The 18,622-nt window shown below is 30.8% G+C and overlaps 1 protein-coding gene and 1 long non-coding RNA gene across 4 annotated transcripts in view; one reads left to right on the top strand and one right to left on the bottom strand.

The window, feature by feature from the left end:
* Nucleotides 1-179: 179 nt before the first annotated feature.
* Nucleotides 180-2,176, top strand: LOC136987408 (uncharacterized). The gene is made up of 2 exons (XR_010882612.1): nt 180-1,598; nt 1,631-2,176. It is a non-coding gene; the product is annotated as an uncharacterized lncRNA (long non-coding RNA).
* Nucleotides 2,177-8,514: 6,338 nt separating this feature from the next.
* Nucleotides 8,515-18,622, bottom strand: part of LOC136987415 (apoptotic protease-activating factor 1-like) — a 102,369-nt gene continuing 92,261 nt past the window's right edge. For all 3 annotated transcript variants that reach the window (XM_067285153.1, XM_067285152.1, XM_067285154.1), the window contains exons 11-17: nt 17,973-18,599; nt 15,600-15,731; nt 15,167-15,289; nt 11,107-11,226; nt 9,516-9,644; nt 9,313-9,435; nt 8,515-9,104 (exon numbers count right to left, since the gene is read on the bottom strand). In XM_067285153.1, coding sequence (XP_067141254.1) covers nt 8,832-9,104; nt 9,313-9,435; nt 9,516-9,644; nt 11,107-11,226; nt 15,167-15,289; nt 15,600-15,731; nt 17,973-18,599 — 1,527 coding nt within the window. In that variant the 3' untranslated portion in view covers nt 8,515-8,831. The remainder of the gene's footprint in view (nt 9,105-9,312; nt 9,436-9,515; nt 9,645-11,106; nt 11,227-15,166; nt 15,290-15,599; nt 15,732-17,972; nt 18,600-18,622) is intronic.

Genomic DNA, 18,622 nt, shown 5'->3' with positions numbered 1-18,622 from the left:
ATAAACTTATTATAGCATAAATGCACTTATTCATGCAATAATATTACTATAATATGCGAAAAATAAAATAATTTACTTTTTAAGTCAACAAAACACCACCTGGACAAAAATATGTAAAACAGACGATAGACCAGACGATGCAGTCAAGTGCTGACATCTGTTGTTAATAAATTCTATTTCGTACGGTTTTGAGTTATTTTCTATGTGAGACTTTTTTTATGCGGTCCCTGTTGACTGCATAAAAAAAATATTTTTTTAATTGTGTTGCGAAAACTATTTTTTACAGCCATTCGTGAAGTTTCGTGCGTTTTTTTTATGCGTTTTTTTTAATGCGGTCCCTATCCACCGCATAAAAACAGGTTTGACTGTATTGAAATTCGGAACCAAAAATGTATATCTGCAGTCATCTAAGCTGAATTCTGATATTTTTTAAAAATTAATTTTGTAGGGCAAATCATACATGCTTTACAGATTGCTTAAAATATTCTTACATATTGACTGCACAATCATTTATATTAATTTTGAGAGAAATTATGAATTTCTTTTGGTATACAAATGTATATTTTATAGAAGAAACAGAAAAAATATTTAAGCTTTCACTTGCATACTGATTCCACATCTAAAGAGGGGATGGCACAACGTTGAGGTCACCGATTTTGTCAAGCTCTGTGAGGGTATGGTGGTCAATGCAATTTTCTTGTTTGATTTGAGTAGTGCACCTTGCCAATAGGCACGTGTCAGTCGTTGGGGGACGTGCCATCTCTTCACCAAATTTGCCCAAAATCTCGACTCTGACGTCGTGCCATCCTCTCGCTGGCAATCTGATAATGATACAATTTTCAAAGTTTTGCTGCTTATTTAAAAAAAAAATGTAGACAATTCTCTTTTTTCTTAAAATTGTCTGGATCCACAATAACTAAATTAACTATGCAAATATTTATTATTATTATTTAATTTGGACTAGAACATTACAGGTAGATAGACATGTTTTAGAAGAAATAAATACTTAATGGATGACCAAGGAGGATACTACAAGAATGGTTCATAACATATTTTAACAATAGATTTAAAGTGAGATATAAAGATAACAATATAGAATATAAGTGGTTTCCTTATCTAAAGTAATTAAATTAGCCCTGGCTCTTAAAAATAAAGTGGTAGATTCTGTTAATTTTGTCTTTAAATCTCTCTTTTTTATCATCTAATGTACTGTATAATTTCATATCTAGTTCCAGACCTCAAAGTGGTCGATAAGGCATTTTGGATGAGTAAAGAATTACCCAGAATTATGTAAATTTGAACACCAAGTCATGCTCTTCTATGAAAATGATGTATGGATTAATAGACTTAATAGTAATAAATAAAATTAATCTGTTAACTGTAGTAGCAAAGAGAGGGGTCAACACTCAAAGTATAACGACCTTCGATCCAGACTCTAGGAAGAAATCGATCCGACCGTATCGATTATTTGCCGTCGAAGTGGAATCTTAATTATCAAACAATACCGATCGGCAATAATTTTATAGGTAAATGAATTGTCGGATTTACAGAATATAATTATAAAATTGACAATTTTTGGTGTTTTCGTATTGTTAACTGTAAAAAATTACAGAAAGTAATTTTTAGACAGTCTTAACTTAAAAAACAGATTAATGTATCCACAAACACAGCAAGAGAAAGCATAAATAGTTTAATACGTCGAGAAATTACTTAGATTAAAATATAAAATCTTTGGGCAAGAACACAAAAGGGGTGATATTTTTTTCAGAAACTCGAAAAAAATGAGTTAAAAAATTAGAAACAGTTAAACATTTCATTTAAAGTTGCAAAGAGCCAATAATCTATTTTTACATTTTGAGAGATGACAGCAAAGATAAAACAAATATTGTAATTCACAGTTGCCAAGTATGATCTACAGTTTGTATGCAACGGAGTTAATTTTCTATGTATTGTGGCAAACTGTATGATAGAAGAATAATTGTTTACGGACTTAGATATATGTCAGTTTTTTTGGATGCATGTTTATGATATTATTTGTAGTTATAATATAAGCCTACTGGCTTTTGCAAGTGTCGGACGACCGAACCGTTTCTCGGATTGTTTGTAAGCGACGTCGACTATTTATTGTATGACAAACTTTATAAATAAAAGAAAGTATTATTTTCACATTATTAAATATTGTTTAATAACATTTGGTAATTTTTTTATGACAGACTACATAAGAAATAAAAATTTCGATTCATTTTATACAGTTTGGCATCATTTTAAATAATAAACATTTATAAAATTACAAAATGTAAAAATAACACAGTATGTATGTACATAGTACATTCATAACCGATATTACGAGATTTTTCATGTAGACGTGGCCAGAAACGTATCACAATTGAGATAATGGAAATTCTCGACTTCTTCCAGTTTGTAAAACGCACGTCTCGAAATTGGCATGAGGGAGGTTTGTGACATGATGTCTAGCTTATTGCACATTACCATTTAAAACTTTCAGTCCAACCGTACAATAATATATCTTACATTCAATAATAAAAAGTTAATTAATACGAGACGTCCGCCACAATTATGCCCCTTAAGGGGGTCGGTCGGTCGGCGTGTATAACCCAAACCTGTGCCGTTTGCAAATTACAAAAGTCCAGACTGGGACTTAAATCTGGACCTCCCGGTGCCATAGACTAACCTGCGATTGTCTCGTCGACTTTACTAATTAAACTGAGATTAATAAAGGGATATTTTAATAAACAAAGTTTTTTTATATATTACTGTTGAAACATTCCATGATTACTCTCTGATGTGACATCATAAAAACCAAATCAAAAGAAACAAACAAAGGTTAGGAGCATTTTTGAAATAGATTCAAGCCATGAATGACAATAAATTATATTAGTGTAATCAATATTCTCTTAAATTTGCATCAACAAGAAGATCATCATCTTGCATATTATAAAATATAAAGAATTGTTACAGTATTACTTTATAATTTTGTATAAAACCCATCCCTACCCTGAAAATAAGGCTTTCTGCCATTTTATAATAGCTAAAAATATAAAAAGTTATAGTAAAACATGATAACAGATGGTGCCACCAAATGTAGCCGGAAAAGTTGAGCAACTCATTGCTGAATTTTTTAATACAAGTTGTTGTTTTAAACCTTTTATGAATTACAGTGTAAGAAAAGTAGTGCATTTGCTTACAGATTTGCCTCAGATAATTGGGGTTCTACTGTATTAAGATGATAAATCCACATTTCAGAAGTCCACTATGTAAATTATTTTAACACTAACAGGGCTGGGCAACCCTTTTCTATGTAAGGGCTGCATTTCAAAACTTTTGAACTGATGCGGGCCTCATACAATAGAAACGAGGGGGAAAAAATGTCAGTAAATCACAATTATTTATTCATATATAATTATAAATTAGCATAGGTATACTTAATTTAACTTCTGGAACTGACGTAAACGTAATATATCGGAAATATATTAGTCACTGCTAGCTTTAAATTAGTTTTGATGTGTCCGTTAGCCTTATTTTGTTTTAATTTTTACTAAATTCATTGTGGAAAAACTATTCACATACATAAGTTGTAGAAAATAACATTTGAATTTTTGCTGTATACTTCCTTACGCTGGGAAATTGACATATTTTTTCATATTTTACGCGGGCCACAAAAAAATATTACTGCGAGTTGCCCATCCTGCAGGCCTAGGAGTGCTATTTCCCCTTTGAAAAAGTGAGAAAAGTGAGTTGAAATACAGAAAAAGTGAATAAAAAGTGAGTGCAATAGTGACAAAACAAAGTGAAAACACAGAAGGAAAACTCAGCAAAACAGCAGTAAAAATTGTTATTTCTTTTTATTCTGTTATGGTTAAACACATTTTAAAAATTTCTGTATATACTGTAATATAGTAGCCACTCGTTATATCGCGTTTTTTTGGTCCCCTAAATTTTAAAAGCATTTGAGTCAATTAATTTTAAATTACCAATTACCACTGAATTTCTATTTGCAACGAAATACGAGAAAGAGCTAAATATGCAGAACAGGTGGATAGATCGATTGTCATTTGTTTCCTTTTGATATAAAAGTTGTTTATTTATTAGTTTTAAGTACAGTCTCCTCATTTACAAGTTTCTGTGAATTCGAAATTTCATACATTTATGTGAATTAACGGTATTGCGTGTAAGGAAAAGATCTCTAATTCTGAACGAAAACTTCTAAAATTTTTATACAGTAGTAACTTCATTTTGCTTTTTAGAGAATTTTTACTCTGTAATTTTATAAGTTTTGATGTTCTATTATATATTCAATATTCATTTTTTTTTAAATTTTCAATTACAGCATTTATAATTTTTATTGAAAAATATAAACTACACGAATTTCTAATAAGCGATTTATATAGTACTGTATAATAAAATCGCAATTGATGTTTTGTTTTTATATCGACAGTATTTGTCTTTCAATGTCATTGTTAAAGAAACAATGCTAAATGGGCGTTCATGGTTTCGATGTTTACGTAAACGTCAATTAATTCGATATAACCTACGAATAAAATTCAGGATTGAAAAACTAAGCTTATTTTATATCAGAAACACTTGCTGATGAAAGAACAGAGATTCCATAGCATGTATAATCTGTTTAGTAAAAGCCCAGAATTTTTATTACTCGGTTATATCGCGTTTTTTTTTCTGTTTCCCGATAACCAGTGGCTTCTGTATTTCCAGTAAACCATGAATACTTGAAAAGTCTTTGGCTTCTGTAAATAATCAGTCATGAAAGATGATGTTCTTTTATTAAGATTATTCTGCATGTTATCAACTTCCTTCTATTTCGCTTCCTCTTGCTTTTGAACACTTAACACTAATAAGCATCACACGTGCTGCTTGTACTTCATTCATGTTCTTGCTGTTAATAGCCTTCTCCAGTTTTTTTGTTTGCTGCTTCTAACAAAACTTAGACTGTCGCATGTATTTCATTTTCTTCTACATTTTTCTGGTTTAAACTCAGTTGCCGTTCCATAATCTTCATGTTACGAACAGCTTTCTTTTGTTGTTCTTCAAAACATTTCTGTGCTCTTTTTTCCGTTTCTCTTATTCTTTTAACTTCTTTTCATTTTCCAATCGTTCTTGATAATTTCTATGCACCGAGGAAGCTAATTTCAGTCGTCCTTTGCAATAGGTACAAGGTGTGGGCTTTGGTCATACATGTTTAGTCCCTCCTTAACAATCAAAAGTGAATTAAGCATTCTTTCCAACACTGATGCTCTATCAGGAGAAAGTGCCCGGCATAAAATTGATCCTCTCATTCATGGGAACGGGATTTTCGATGCTGATTTCACTAATTTGGCTATTCTCGGATATTTATCATTATCAGAAACTGTTTATTTTTTAATGCTTCGAGATGTGTAAATATTGATTTCCAAATAAAATAATAAATCTGAAATAAATATACTCCAAATAATATAAGTAAAATAATATTTTATTAATGATTTCATAAATAACAAAAAACTTTTTCCTGCAGATGAATAAAAACCAACATCGTTGCAAAGTTGTTAACCTTTGGGAAGCCTGTGAAAATCTTTCTCACAAGCAATTCACGTGTTGTACTTTTTACAACACTTCGAATATTTTAATTTATTTGGTAAATTTTATATGTATGGTAAATATGAATTTACATTTTCGTTTACTTTTTTAGTCTCTCAATTAATGCACAATTATAATCGGCATAAGAGAAGATTAAAAAATGGATATTTCACAAGCAAAGTAATCACACATTTTATGAAAATAACACTTACTATATGGAATAATTATACTTGTAGTCAATTTAAACATACATTTATGGGAAGATGTAGATGTGATTTAACGTTAACAATATGCTATGAAATCATTAAAGTAATTTTATTAAACTCAAGTTTATGAAATTATTTAAAGATAAATCAAGTAAAAAAATATTTTTGTAAACGACAACTCCATAACCCGATTGTTAATTAAAACCAAATAATCTGCCAAATTATTGGGCTATAACCAGGATAACTAAATGGTCAGAAACGAAATCTTTTTTAGTGGTAGGAGGTTACGCTACTATCTCGTGTTAATTTTAATAATTATATATTTTGAATTTAAAAGCGGCAGCAGTGTTGTCAGCTTGAGAGATTAATCCCTCTGCGTAATGTGTTTTCCCCTGCAAAAGGACTTTAGTGATTTTCTTAGAAAACAGCCAAAACTGCAGGGATGCTTAGAATACTTATTTTTAAACTCTGTAGAAGGAAATGCAATTCGGATAAGGTAGATTTTGGCAAATAATGAAAATATGGCATGAGTACATAACTTTACTCAACACTGGCTTCTGAATTTGTAATGAGAGGGATTTTTTAAGTGCATAAAAGATTTTTTTAAATACGTTAAATAAATTTTTGTTTTCTATAACCTAACGACACTGAGCGGGCAGTTGCAATTTTGAGTCTGCTCAGGGCCGCGTATTTTCTTCTAAAAAATTCTATTCTGATAGTCCGATAATTCGGCAATTCGTTTGGCTTTAAAATTATTTTTGGTTTGCCCCACATCTTAATTAAGCACGTGAAAATGACCAAAAAAGTGAGAAAAGTGAGAAAATGACCTGAAAAGTGAGAAAAGTGAGGATACTTCAGAAAAGTGAGTACAAGTGAGAAAAGTGAGCGACTCCGAGGCCTGATCCTGCTTTATATCTTCAAGTAACATTCATGCAGCATATCTCTATCATATCATAATAATTTTGATATTATTAAAGAAATTTTTGTGATGTATTTGATGATTTTATATTTATAATACAAAAACAAGATATATTATTGCTAAATACGATCAAATTTTACGTTTAAACGCTATATCGAAAGAGGACTTTGAGAATTACCGTATCATATTGTTCCCGTACCTATGAGCCTTCAAGTTTGCTGTTCTTTTGCTCTCTTCTGCGCAGCAACTAATCTAAATTAAGCCACAAAGTATAATGAATGGATTGCTGTTATGTACAAGATTAAAATTGAAAAGTAGAACCAAAGCTTGAGAATAACATAATACTACAATTTACTATCAAGAAAAATTAGTAAATACTAAAAATAAAAAAATTTATCAAAAGATTATAAATTATGTTAATTAAATTCAACCCCAACTAGGATTTGAGTTTGTAACATAATTTTAAAAATCAATATCTTTCCAAAATATACGTATCACCAAATTACAATAATTTTTAAAATATTTTAACAAGTTATAGGAATTTCTTATTAGTAATGCTTCTTAAAACTGCATTTTTTTTCTTTTTTTTAAACTACATTATCATAATTTATAATCGGATAAATGTCTTGCACAAACTTGAACATTCTAGTTCACATAAATTCTACAATTTAAGAATATCAATAAACTCTCCATTATATCATTAAGCTTGTTAATACAAGTAAACTGAACACTAACAAAAACTTGTCAAGTACTAAAACTGATCGTCTCATACATTCTTAAATCAATAGGGAGGTTGTGACCGACATTTTCATCGCAAAGACTTGTACGTCGGACATTCGGTGCTGTCTTCCCGTAAACCTAGAAGTTTGACAACGGCATTTGGAACATCGGTGGAATCGTGCTTGACGTTCCAAATGTCGTCGTCAAGACTTCTAGGCTTACAGGAAGGTAGTGCTGAACATCCAACATACACATTTTCGCAATGAAAATGTCGGTCACAACCTCTCTATTAATATGTGAAGTGGTATTTATATTATTAGGTTTGGATAACTTTACATATATAATTTGGCCGATATAATTTTAAGTTATTCGATTCTAATTATATCCATTTTCTTATTCTCAAAGGATAAATCTGATCTAATTTTTAATATGACATTTAAATAATCTTAATTAATCATCATATTATAATATGAAGCATTAATTAATTATTATGTATTTTATTTTAGATTTATCATTTTGACTAATTTTTTTTAATCAAAAGCTGCATATATATTGGTAAGAATCATATCGATATAATTAACCATATAATAAGTTTGGATTCATCACCAAATTGTAGATATAAGGCACTTTTGACAACAACTGGTCAACATTAAATTCAGGGGAAGTAATGCGAGATATACAGAGTTTAAATGGCATTTAAATTTCAGAAATTTCAATCTATAACGATGTATTTAAAGGCACTTTTTGAAACTTATTAAATCATTCATTAAGAATGAATAAAAACTTATACAGTATGGAACTATATTAGTACTTACATTATTTGTACTTATAATAATGTACTGTACATACAAAAATTGAGCTATTGGATTACAACAATTTAGAGAATCACGTTAATTGTTAATAATAATGAGTATACAATATATTTTTAAAATCGACAATTATCATAAAAATTGCCGACTTTAAAGTAAGTATTTAACTTCACAAACTTTGATATAAATTGGAAGATTCTTCTGAGCACCATATATATGACTAAAGTAAATAATATATATATATATATATATATATATATATATATATATACATCCAGTAAAAAATGTTTTGGATTAGAACAATTTTAAAAATATCCTGTAATTATTCTAGTTTCAACATTATATTCAAATTAAATTTGTTTATTGTTAAAATTTAATCATGAGGTGCGTGTATCAGCTTGGAACTTCACAGTAGTAAAATTATGTTGATTTGATAAATACGATAAAATCGGCAGAGGACTGTTTGAGATTCAAATTGTCCTCTGCTGATTTAATCGTATTTGATCGAACTGACAATTTGATCTCAAACTATCCTAACTCAAGACTATGTACAAAATTTACAAATATACTATATTTAAACTATTATCATCAAACTTGAGTCTGCACCCTTTTCAGAATGAATAAAGTGCCACAGTCGTCCACAGTCACGAAAACAGAGAAGTCGTCGGAAGCAAACAGATGACGCTTTTCACCTCCCACGTCGAAACTCTGTAATAACTGTCCCTCTATGCTCCACCATTTAATGCTATCTGCTATGGAAGCCAGTTGTTTAGAATCTCGAGAGAATACTATCTGCTGCACCCATCGTTCATGTTTTTTAAGAGTAATTGCTGTTGAAGGATTTTTGTGGATATCCCAAACCTGTAAGTACACAAACAATATTAATCAATGAATGCATCTTTCCTAGGAGGAACCATCATTTCAAATTATTACTTACTTACATCATATTAAAATCTAAATAAATGGTCATGAAAAACATTTTCTTTATAACATATTAATTACTAATTGGAATAAAGTTTAAATTAAAATTTTCACAGATGAAGATTTACTATGTAACAGATGCACATACTTTTATTTTTCCGTCATCATCTCCTGCTGCTAAATATTGGCTGTTCAGTGAAAAATAACAAGAGCGCATGATATCGTCAGATTTTAGAATATTGAGTTTGTCTCCAGTTTCGGCATTCCATAACTTAAATTGGATCAAAATATGTTTTATATGAGAGAATATAATAATAGAAAGGGTCGGATAATTTTGTTTTCAATACTCACAACAACTGTTTTATCTACCGACGAAGAAGCTATATATTTATCGTCCGGAGATACATCGCAATGAGTGACAGTCTGCATCTCGTGATCATGACATTGTAATAGTTCTGCACCAGTTTTAGTGTCCCAAACCTTAAAAATCAAATTAATTTTATTATGTTTAAAATTATAGTAAGATCGCTTAATTATGAAAATACATTTGAGAACAAAATTTTTGAACAGTTATTAAGTTTATAAATAAATATGTATATTATTGTTATATTATGTTATATGTATTTTTTTTATATAAGTAATTTATTGTGTGAAATAAGCCACATTACAATAATAAAATGATTATATATGGTTTATTTTATAGAAAATTTTAAATAATATGTTTTTTTATGAATGAAAAATTTATTATTTTCTAATATATTCCTAAACTGTTCAAAATACCTTCCTTATTTTTAAAATAGTCTCTTGTCAACATTATTCATATTTTAATTACACAGATGATTCTTCTGTCCCCAATTACTATTGGATTCTTCTAAGAATTTTTGTGTAAGATAGACATTAAGATCTAAATGAGGATAATGCTCAAAAGTAAATAACTGACATGTAAATGTTTTATTTATTAATATAACAAAACAAGAAAATTTCATGTCATTCCATCTTGATAATGGAGAAATGATAGATCCCTAGTTTTGTTTCTGAAAAACGTTAGTAAAATAACTAATTAGTTTAATAAATTTCATGCAAATTATTTATTTAAATGAGAAATTGGAGGCTGTGTCCATGGGAATGATTTGTCCTGTCATGTGTCATGTGTATATCATTGTCATCATCAGCACCTTTGGCATTATATTCCTGACTGGTGCATTCCAAACAATATAATACACAATAAAATGCATTCCAAACAAATCCAAATGTTGTTTCCCTTCAGTATGTGAGAGTTTGTAATCTATAGATTTAGAAAATGTTATTGAATGTTCTCTCTCCTTTTTCTTTGGTAATATTCTAAAAATAAAAACTTTTTCAAAAATTCAATAAACATTTTAAACAAGTTAACACAGCAAATAACTACTTAACTTGTAAATGCAATATTTGCTTGGTCTCAGTCCCTTGCCATTATGGATATCAAAGTTCTATGTATATACAAAATTTGACTCAACAGATCTTAGAAACAAAGAAAGACTTATGACTTCATAGCAACAATACAAGAATTTCATATTACTACTTATCCTAACATTCTTTTGGCTTCAGACTTGTAAAAATATGAACAAATGAATAATTTGTAACACATAACTAGTGAGAATGTAATGATTGGTGCAATTTCTGTAATGGAATTTATATTCCATTCACAGAAATTGCATATATCTCTTTACTCTGGCTGTGACAGATGTAAAATGCAATGCCACAACGATCATTTCCACTCTCCTCCTCATCATGTTATGCCACTTCCAAAATATTCCCTTTTTCCCTTAATGCCTAACATAATTTATGGACAGCTGCATAGACTTTAAATTAAGAACTCAATTATTTTGACATACTAACTATTTCGGTTACATCATAAGAGAAGGATTATTAAGAGAAAGATATATTTTCAAATATTACTTACTCTTGTCGTTCCGTCAGATGAGCACGATACTACTTTTTTATTACAAGAAAATAATTTGAAGTAGTTAATTTTTTTCGTGTGACCTACACAAGTAACATATTTTCTAGGTTCTTTCCAAATCTAAAAATAAAATGAATCATTTACACATAAAACAAATAATTTATGACTAGAGTTTATTTGATTATTTAAATATTCATAATTAAGATATGAAGTGTGCAATGCCATTTTTCTCTAAATGCATTTTATTGAAGAAATGAATTCTAAATGTTTTCTGCTGCAAGAAAATATTGTGTTGATAGTGGTTCTGTAAGTGGCTGTATTTTGAAGCTGAATTTATGCACCAGTAATAAGGCATTGCATGCTTCATATCTTTTAAATAATTTTTTTAACGTGAGAGATGCATTTGCTTATAATTTTTACCAATTAATGAAACCTAATAATTAATAACCATTAAAAATAAAATAGTCAATTACTATTTCATTTTTAATGACATAACATTTTAGAATATGTACAACTGAAGTTGTACTGAATAGAAATATTATAAACACAATATCAAAAATAATATTTGGAATCCAATTTTACAGTTTAATTTTTTCTTATTTATCAATAGCAAATTTTATATTGAAAAGTAATGGAAAAGCAGATATTATAACAATAAAAATCTTCCAATTTGAATTATTAAAACATCTGAAAATATATATATATATTTTTAAATTAATTGACTGAAATATTTATTTTTTTATAAAGAACAAAATATTAAAGGCTCTTACAAAACAGCTTTACAGGAGAAAATTACTGTGAAATCATTCATATGTCAAAGTCCAAATATATTCAAGCTTGTTAAGCTCATAATCAGAAGCAATTAAAACATGAACATCCCCATACTAACAATGCAAAAATTCAAATTCTGTTGTAAGCATCATATTCCAAGGCATTTTTCACTACTGACAAAATAACTTGATTGAATTTTCTTTTTCCTTCTTTCTTCTCCACTATTTCATTCCCATCTCTACACATTGTTGGTAATGGCTTCCCATCTTTGATATGAACTATTTCTGATTCCTGGTTGTTCTTCCAAATCAATATATTTTCAGTTGTCCGTATATACACACACATCTCTCCTTTTGCACAATAGTCTAAATGTTTCCTGAACCCACTGTCTAGAATTATTTTTGTCATTTTAAAATAAAACATTTGCTCTCCTGACTTTGCCTTTTTTGGTGATGCTACATACAGAGTGGTAACAAAAGTTCTCTCCAGCCAACTATTTCAAAAACTAATAGGACAACCACGTACTTCTTGCTGATGGATACAGTGTTGGGGCTTGCCCTAAATGACAGTCTAAATTCCTGCTCCCTCCAGCCCTTCTATCAGAGCAGGTTGTTATAATCCTTATATATAATTTAACAAAAATAGGACAATATTGTCAATTATAAAGTTGAAAAAGCATGAGAAAAAATACATACTATTACCTTATTTATTTATTTATTTAGCGTATCGCTTATACATGACACGAACAAAGCGTAACAAAATGGAGTAATACAAAACCATAAGTGAAATAAAAGAACAAGAAGCAGTAAGTCTATAAGCAATTAAACCATTGTAAAACTGTACAAAAGTGTGACTGCACATGTACACAAAGATATAAAGAGCGTTCAGAGTTGTAGATCTAACTCGCTTATCCACTTCAAGGCCTCTGAAGTGGACATTAGTATGTCACTCCAGTCTCCCGGGTAAGCCCGGAGGCTACATTCGCGTACAATGTGCTCAACAGTCTGACGTGGAGCACCACAGTCACACCCCGGGCTTGGAACCTTCTTCCATTTGAACAGAGAGTCCCCACACCTGCCATGGCCCGTCCTGACACGGTTTAACGCAGACCATGTTTTGCGAGGTAAGTCGAAACCCTGGACTTTTCCCCCACGACAGAACAGACCATGCAAGTGGGACCCCATTCCTGTTTCCCAGCGGTTTTTCCACAATGTCATATAGTCATCATCAGTTATAGCCATGTCTTGAGCTGACTGGAGGGCTGGATTCCAAGATTTCAAGCGATTAATGCTCAAGGATGGAATGTCTTGGTGAATTTGGAGTTGAGGATTTTTGCTTATCTTTAGGGACTCGCGAGCAAGGGCCCTAGATCGACGCAGGTCAGGTGGCATGACTCCTGCCAACAATGGTAGCCAAAGTACTGGTGTAGATCGTATGGTAGCAGAAATCAGGCGCATTGTAACATTAAGCTGTGTATCTACCAATCTTGTATGGGAGCTATTCATCCAGACAGGGGCACAATACTCAGCACACGAATAAACCAGTCCTAAAGCTGAGCAGCGCAGCGTGCTAGCAGTTGATCCCCACATGGTGCCACAAAGCTTCTGTATTATATTGTTCCTGCTCTTAAGCTTGCCAGCGACATTTTGTAGATGCGTCTTGAAAGACAAAGTGCGATCAAGGGTGATTCCCAGGTATTTGGGGTACATATTATGTCTAAGAGGTTGATTACAGAAAGAGACATTCAGCCTTGTATTTGCCAGTTGATTATTCAGGTGGAAACAGGACACTTCTGTTTTGGTGGCACTTGGAGACAATCGCCATTTTTTGAAGTAGTGCCCCAGGCTCTCCAGGTCGTGTTCCAAAGTTTCCTCAATTTGCTCTAATTGACTGTGTTGTGCAGCTATTGTGACATCATCTGCATAGCAGAACTTTCTTGATGCAGTAATTGGAAGATCAGAAATGTACAGGTTAAATAGCAAAGGTGAGAGCACTGATCCTTGAGGTAGTCCATTGTGAATCTTCCTATCGGTGCTCATTCCATCCCCTAGAAAGACTTGAAATTTCCTATCGCAGAGCATGCTGTTGATGGTATGGGCTGTTGCTCTGCATGGTATAATCTGTAGAAACTTGTACACCACACCCTCTCTCCAGACGGTGTCAAATGCCGCAGTAAGATCAACAAACACAGCGCCAGTCTTCAAGCGCTTTTGGAACCACCATACTATTACCTATTACCTTTTAATGCATTCCAAAATATCAAGTGGGAACCCAGAACAGGCTGTCAAATATGACAGGTAAATGCTTCACTGCCCAACACACAAGTGATAGCAGTGCATCACTACATAACATAAATGCAATGTGGGAGTGGTTGACTATGTAGTTAAGCTCACATTAGAAACGATATGAATATGCAAATGATATGTAATTAAAAACATCAAATGCCATTAAATAAACCAGTGCTAGCCAAATCAACAACATATAACCCATCTGCTTTATATAAGTTTAGTTGGAGTTAAGAAAGATAGTTTAAAGTTAAGAAGAGAGATGCAACAAGAAGAAAAGAAAGAGGACACAGTAAGGAAGATCTCTTCATATTATGTAGACCAGGTCAGGGATGGGCAACTTTTTTCTATGTAAGGGCCGCATTTTAAAACTTTTGAACTGACGTGGGCCACATACAAGAGAAAAGAGGAAAATAATGTCGGTAAATCACAATTATTTATTCATATATAATTATAAATTATCATAGGTATACTTAATTTAGCTTCTGGAACTAATAAATACTTAGCTTTCTGATGTAAACGTAATATATTGGAAATATTTGGTTAAATATTAGTCACTGGTAGTTTTAAATTAGTTTCGACGTATCTGTTAGCCGGTCTCTTGTTTTAATTTTTACTAAGTTCATTGCAGAAAAACTATTCACAAACATAAGTTGTAAAAAATATCATTTGAATTTTTGCTGCATACTTCCTTAAACTGGAAAATTGATACATTTATTCATATTTTATGCGAGGTGGGCCGTAAAAAATATTACTGCAGGCTGCATGCGGCCCAAGGGCCACGGGTTGCCCATCCCTGATGTAGACTCATGGAGCTCAAAGATTTTGCAAGATCTTATAAGGACAATAAGAAAGATGATTGTGTTCAAGAGGCAACCCCTACTCTTTTTGATTGTCTTGGGAATGAAAACAAAGTGAACCGAATAGAAAAACTAAGAATTACTAATATAAAATTAATTATTTTTAACCATTACATTAATATACTCTTAAAATTTACTACTTACTGTTAAAAGTCTATCTGCAGAACAAGTAACAAATTTACTATTATCGGAATAAAAAGCAGAATGAATCACTTCTGAATCATGCCCTGGATAGTCTATATTTTCTTCTGTTTCAATATTATAAACCTAAAATAATATAAATTCTTTCACATTAAATTTTATAATCATTTATAATTTAATTAACATTAATATTGTGCAGGTATCCCTTGCTTAATGCAGGATTTGATTAATGCATGAAATTAATTGTGGCAATCCCTTTATGTACATGGCAGAAGTTTTAAATAATGCAGCTTTACCAGCTGTCTTAACATAGATACTGTATTTGATTAATGCAATCTTGATATAGGTGACAGCATCGAGGGATTAATTAACCACATTAATCAAGAGATATTTGTGTTTATTTTATTAAGTTTTTTTTTGTTATTTTTGTTTTTACCTTAACAGCACCAATATCTGTACCATAAATAATTTTTAAGCAGTCATATGATAGGCAACAAGTAGTAATATCACCATCTCTCTTTTCAGTCATTAATGTTTTACTCAATTTTCCTTCTAAACCTGAAAGAATCTGCAAAATAAAGTATTTTTATATAGTAAAAACTTAATAAAGGAATAAAGCAGTTATTACAACATCATATATTAATTCAATAACTTTGTGGGGTTAATAAACTTTGTATAAAATCAAAGTATTTCTATACAAACATAAATCATAACCTGATATTAGCCATAAATTGAGTGCTGGATTATATGCAAGCTATTAACTGTGCTAATTATTAAAATAATTGGCATATCAGTGTTGCGGCATTACAAACTTGATTTATAATTAAAACGTACTTGCTAGTACTTTGAATAGCTTACAGCCACCATATCTTCAGGCAAAAAAGAAATTGAATATGATTAATTTTCAAAGGTTCAGTTTTCAAACAGACTTTTAAATTACATAAGGCACGTGAACAAAATACAGAATGAATTGAAATTAATTCGAAGCACTCACACATTAAATGAAAAATCGGGGTCTACAAAATTCTGTTACAACACATACTATCAGGGAAGGAAATTATTTAGATTGGGGCTACTACTAGAATGCTCCAGTCCTGTATCCTGAATACCAAAAGGATATTAAAAACAACAGACCAGCAACTGAATCATCTAAAAGACTACTAGACCAGGGTTATCTACTGCTTTGGGCACACACTAAAATACTTAAGCAGTGAATGATCGTAGACAAGTATTCATATGGGAGAACCTCTATATTTCTGCAGTAACACTGACTTTAGAAATCCCGCAACTGTGGGTAACTTCATTCAAACAATTTAATTCGTAAATTTTTATTTGCACATATTTCACAACCACGTACGACTTACCAAATTGCTTTTTAAAGGGTTTTTGAAAATATGACGTCACATACAACATACTTCTATAATTTTTCGAAAATATTTCAAATTAATTTCAATTTATTCTATAATCTGTTCATGTGCCTTACATAATTTAAAAGTCCATTTGAAAACTGAATCTTCGAAAATTAATTGTATCCAATTTCTTTTTTCGCCCAAAGATGGTGGCTGTAAGCCAAGTCTGTCAAACTCATTTAAACAACAGGCCGTTAATGTGACTGATAAGATTCACTCAGGCCACATCACATTTACAAATTTTCTTAAAATTATAATTTTAAGTGATATGAGAATGCAGGAATATAGATAGAGCAATTAACACATATAATGTAGTTCAGTGAATTCAACTCAACAATATATAATTGCTATAGTATTGCTTTTATTTAAACATTTATTTTATTTTATGTACATATTTATAAAACTAAAATTAATTGTTTTCACCAGAAACTTGCCAGTGCTATCTTCCTCCTCCTAGTTTTCCAATCTCTGGATTCAAAGACAGAAAAATCTTCATTATGACAGATAGCTGTTTATCAGTTAATCTTGATCTGTCAGCTGTTTTATTTAATTTCAGAGCATCGTGGCCATGGGCGAAGAAGAATCACATTGGGGGCCGCCAGTTTGACACCCCTGCTGTAAGCTATCAAAAGCACCAGTGAGTATGTTTTAATTATAAATTGAGTTTGTAATGCCACAACACTGAGGTATCAATTATTTTTTTTTGATTGTTGGTATGAAGTGTCTTTTTATGATCATTGTGCTAATTATTGCAGTTAATAGCCATAAATAATCTATACAATATTTCTCATGGGTTTAATTAAGAAAAAAAATTTAAAAACATTTATTTATAATAAAGAAATATGTACAGTGGAACCAGGTTAACTTGATGTTGGTCAATAGAAAAAATTTAAGACTTTCAGTTAAAAAGTTTTGCAATATGAAGGTTCAACCGAAAATCAAGACTTTGTACCAAATAAAATTATATACAGGATGAGTTAGGAAGAGAAAGAAATATCTTGAAGAACAATGATATGGGTGATTGTAAGCAAAACTTTATATGAATGTGGATATTACCATGATTAGTTTGGAGCAGTATGAAAGTTGCTTACATACAATAATAATAATGAAAGAAACATGTTACATTAAAAAAAAAATAAAAAAAAATTGCTCAAAAACTGAATCCTAAGTATAACAAATATCCTGAAGCCTGATATAGATACATAACCAAATGATCATCTTAGGCTATAAATCTGCTATTTTAATGGTTAATACTAAGTAATTTGCTATTAGAGGTAGACATTAAATGTCATCTCTTATCTAAATTAATAATTATAATTTTAATAATTTATTAAATAATATATTGAATCATCTGGAAGAAAAGAACTGGCCTGGGATAGAGCTTGAACCCTTAACCTTACCTGAATACAATTGGTTTCATCGGGTGTTGCAATAGTCAAGTTTCCATTATGAAAACTAACAGAAAAATGTTTAGTTAATCCAATTCTAGAATAACCAATAAATTTGGTAAAATCCCATATTATGATCGTTCCATCAGTTGCTGAGGATAGAATTTTAGATCCATCATTTGAATACGAAACATATTGTACACATTCAATATGCCCTTTAAAACAAGTTGCTATAATTCTTTTCTCTACAGACCAAACAACCACGGCATTTGTAGATGTTCCTCCAACAATGTGTTTATGATCGGGAGAGAGAGCACAACAATTTATAATGTAAGAAGCTTTCAGGTTATTAAGTTTCCAATCGTGATTTTCATGATTTTCATCAATTTTCCATTTCCAAATGTAACGTCCAGATGAAGAGATCAGATATTTTTCAGAAATAAAGTGACAGGAAGTTACAATACTCGTATCATGTTTAAATGTTTTTATGCATTCTCCAGATGATGCATTCCATAATTTGACAGAATGATCAGAAGAAGCTGTAGCAATATATTTATTCTTTGAAAAGCAACAATGATTTATAGAGTTTGTGTGACCTTTCAGAGAATGCAGAATCTTGCCAGATGCAAAATCCCAAACCTAAAAATGTAAAACCAAATCTA

Source organism: Centruroides vittatus, unplaced genomic scaffold (assembly GCF_030686945.1).
Source record: "Centruroides vittatus isolate TY-2023 unplaced genomic scaffold, ASM3068694v2 scaffold_1782, whole genome shotgun sequence".
NCBI lineage: Eukaryota > Metazoa > Arthropoda > Arachnida > Scorpiones > Buthidae > Centruroides > Centruroides vittatus.
The sequence above is the reverse complement of the archived record's forward strand: the minus strand, read 5'-3'. Positions and strand labels throughout refer to the sequence as shown.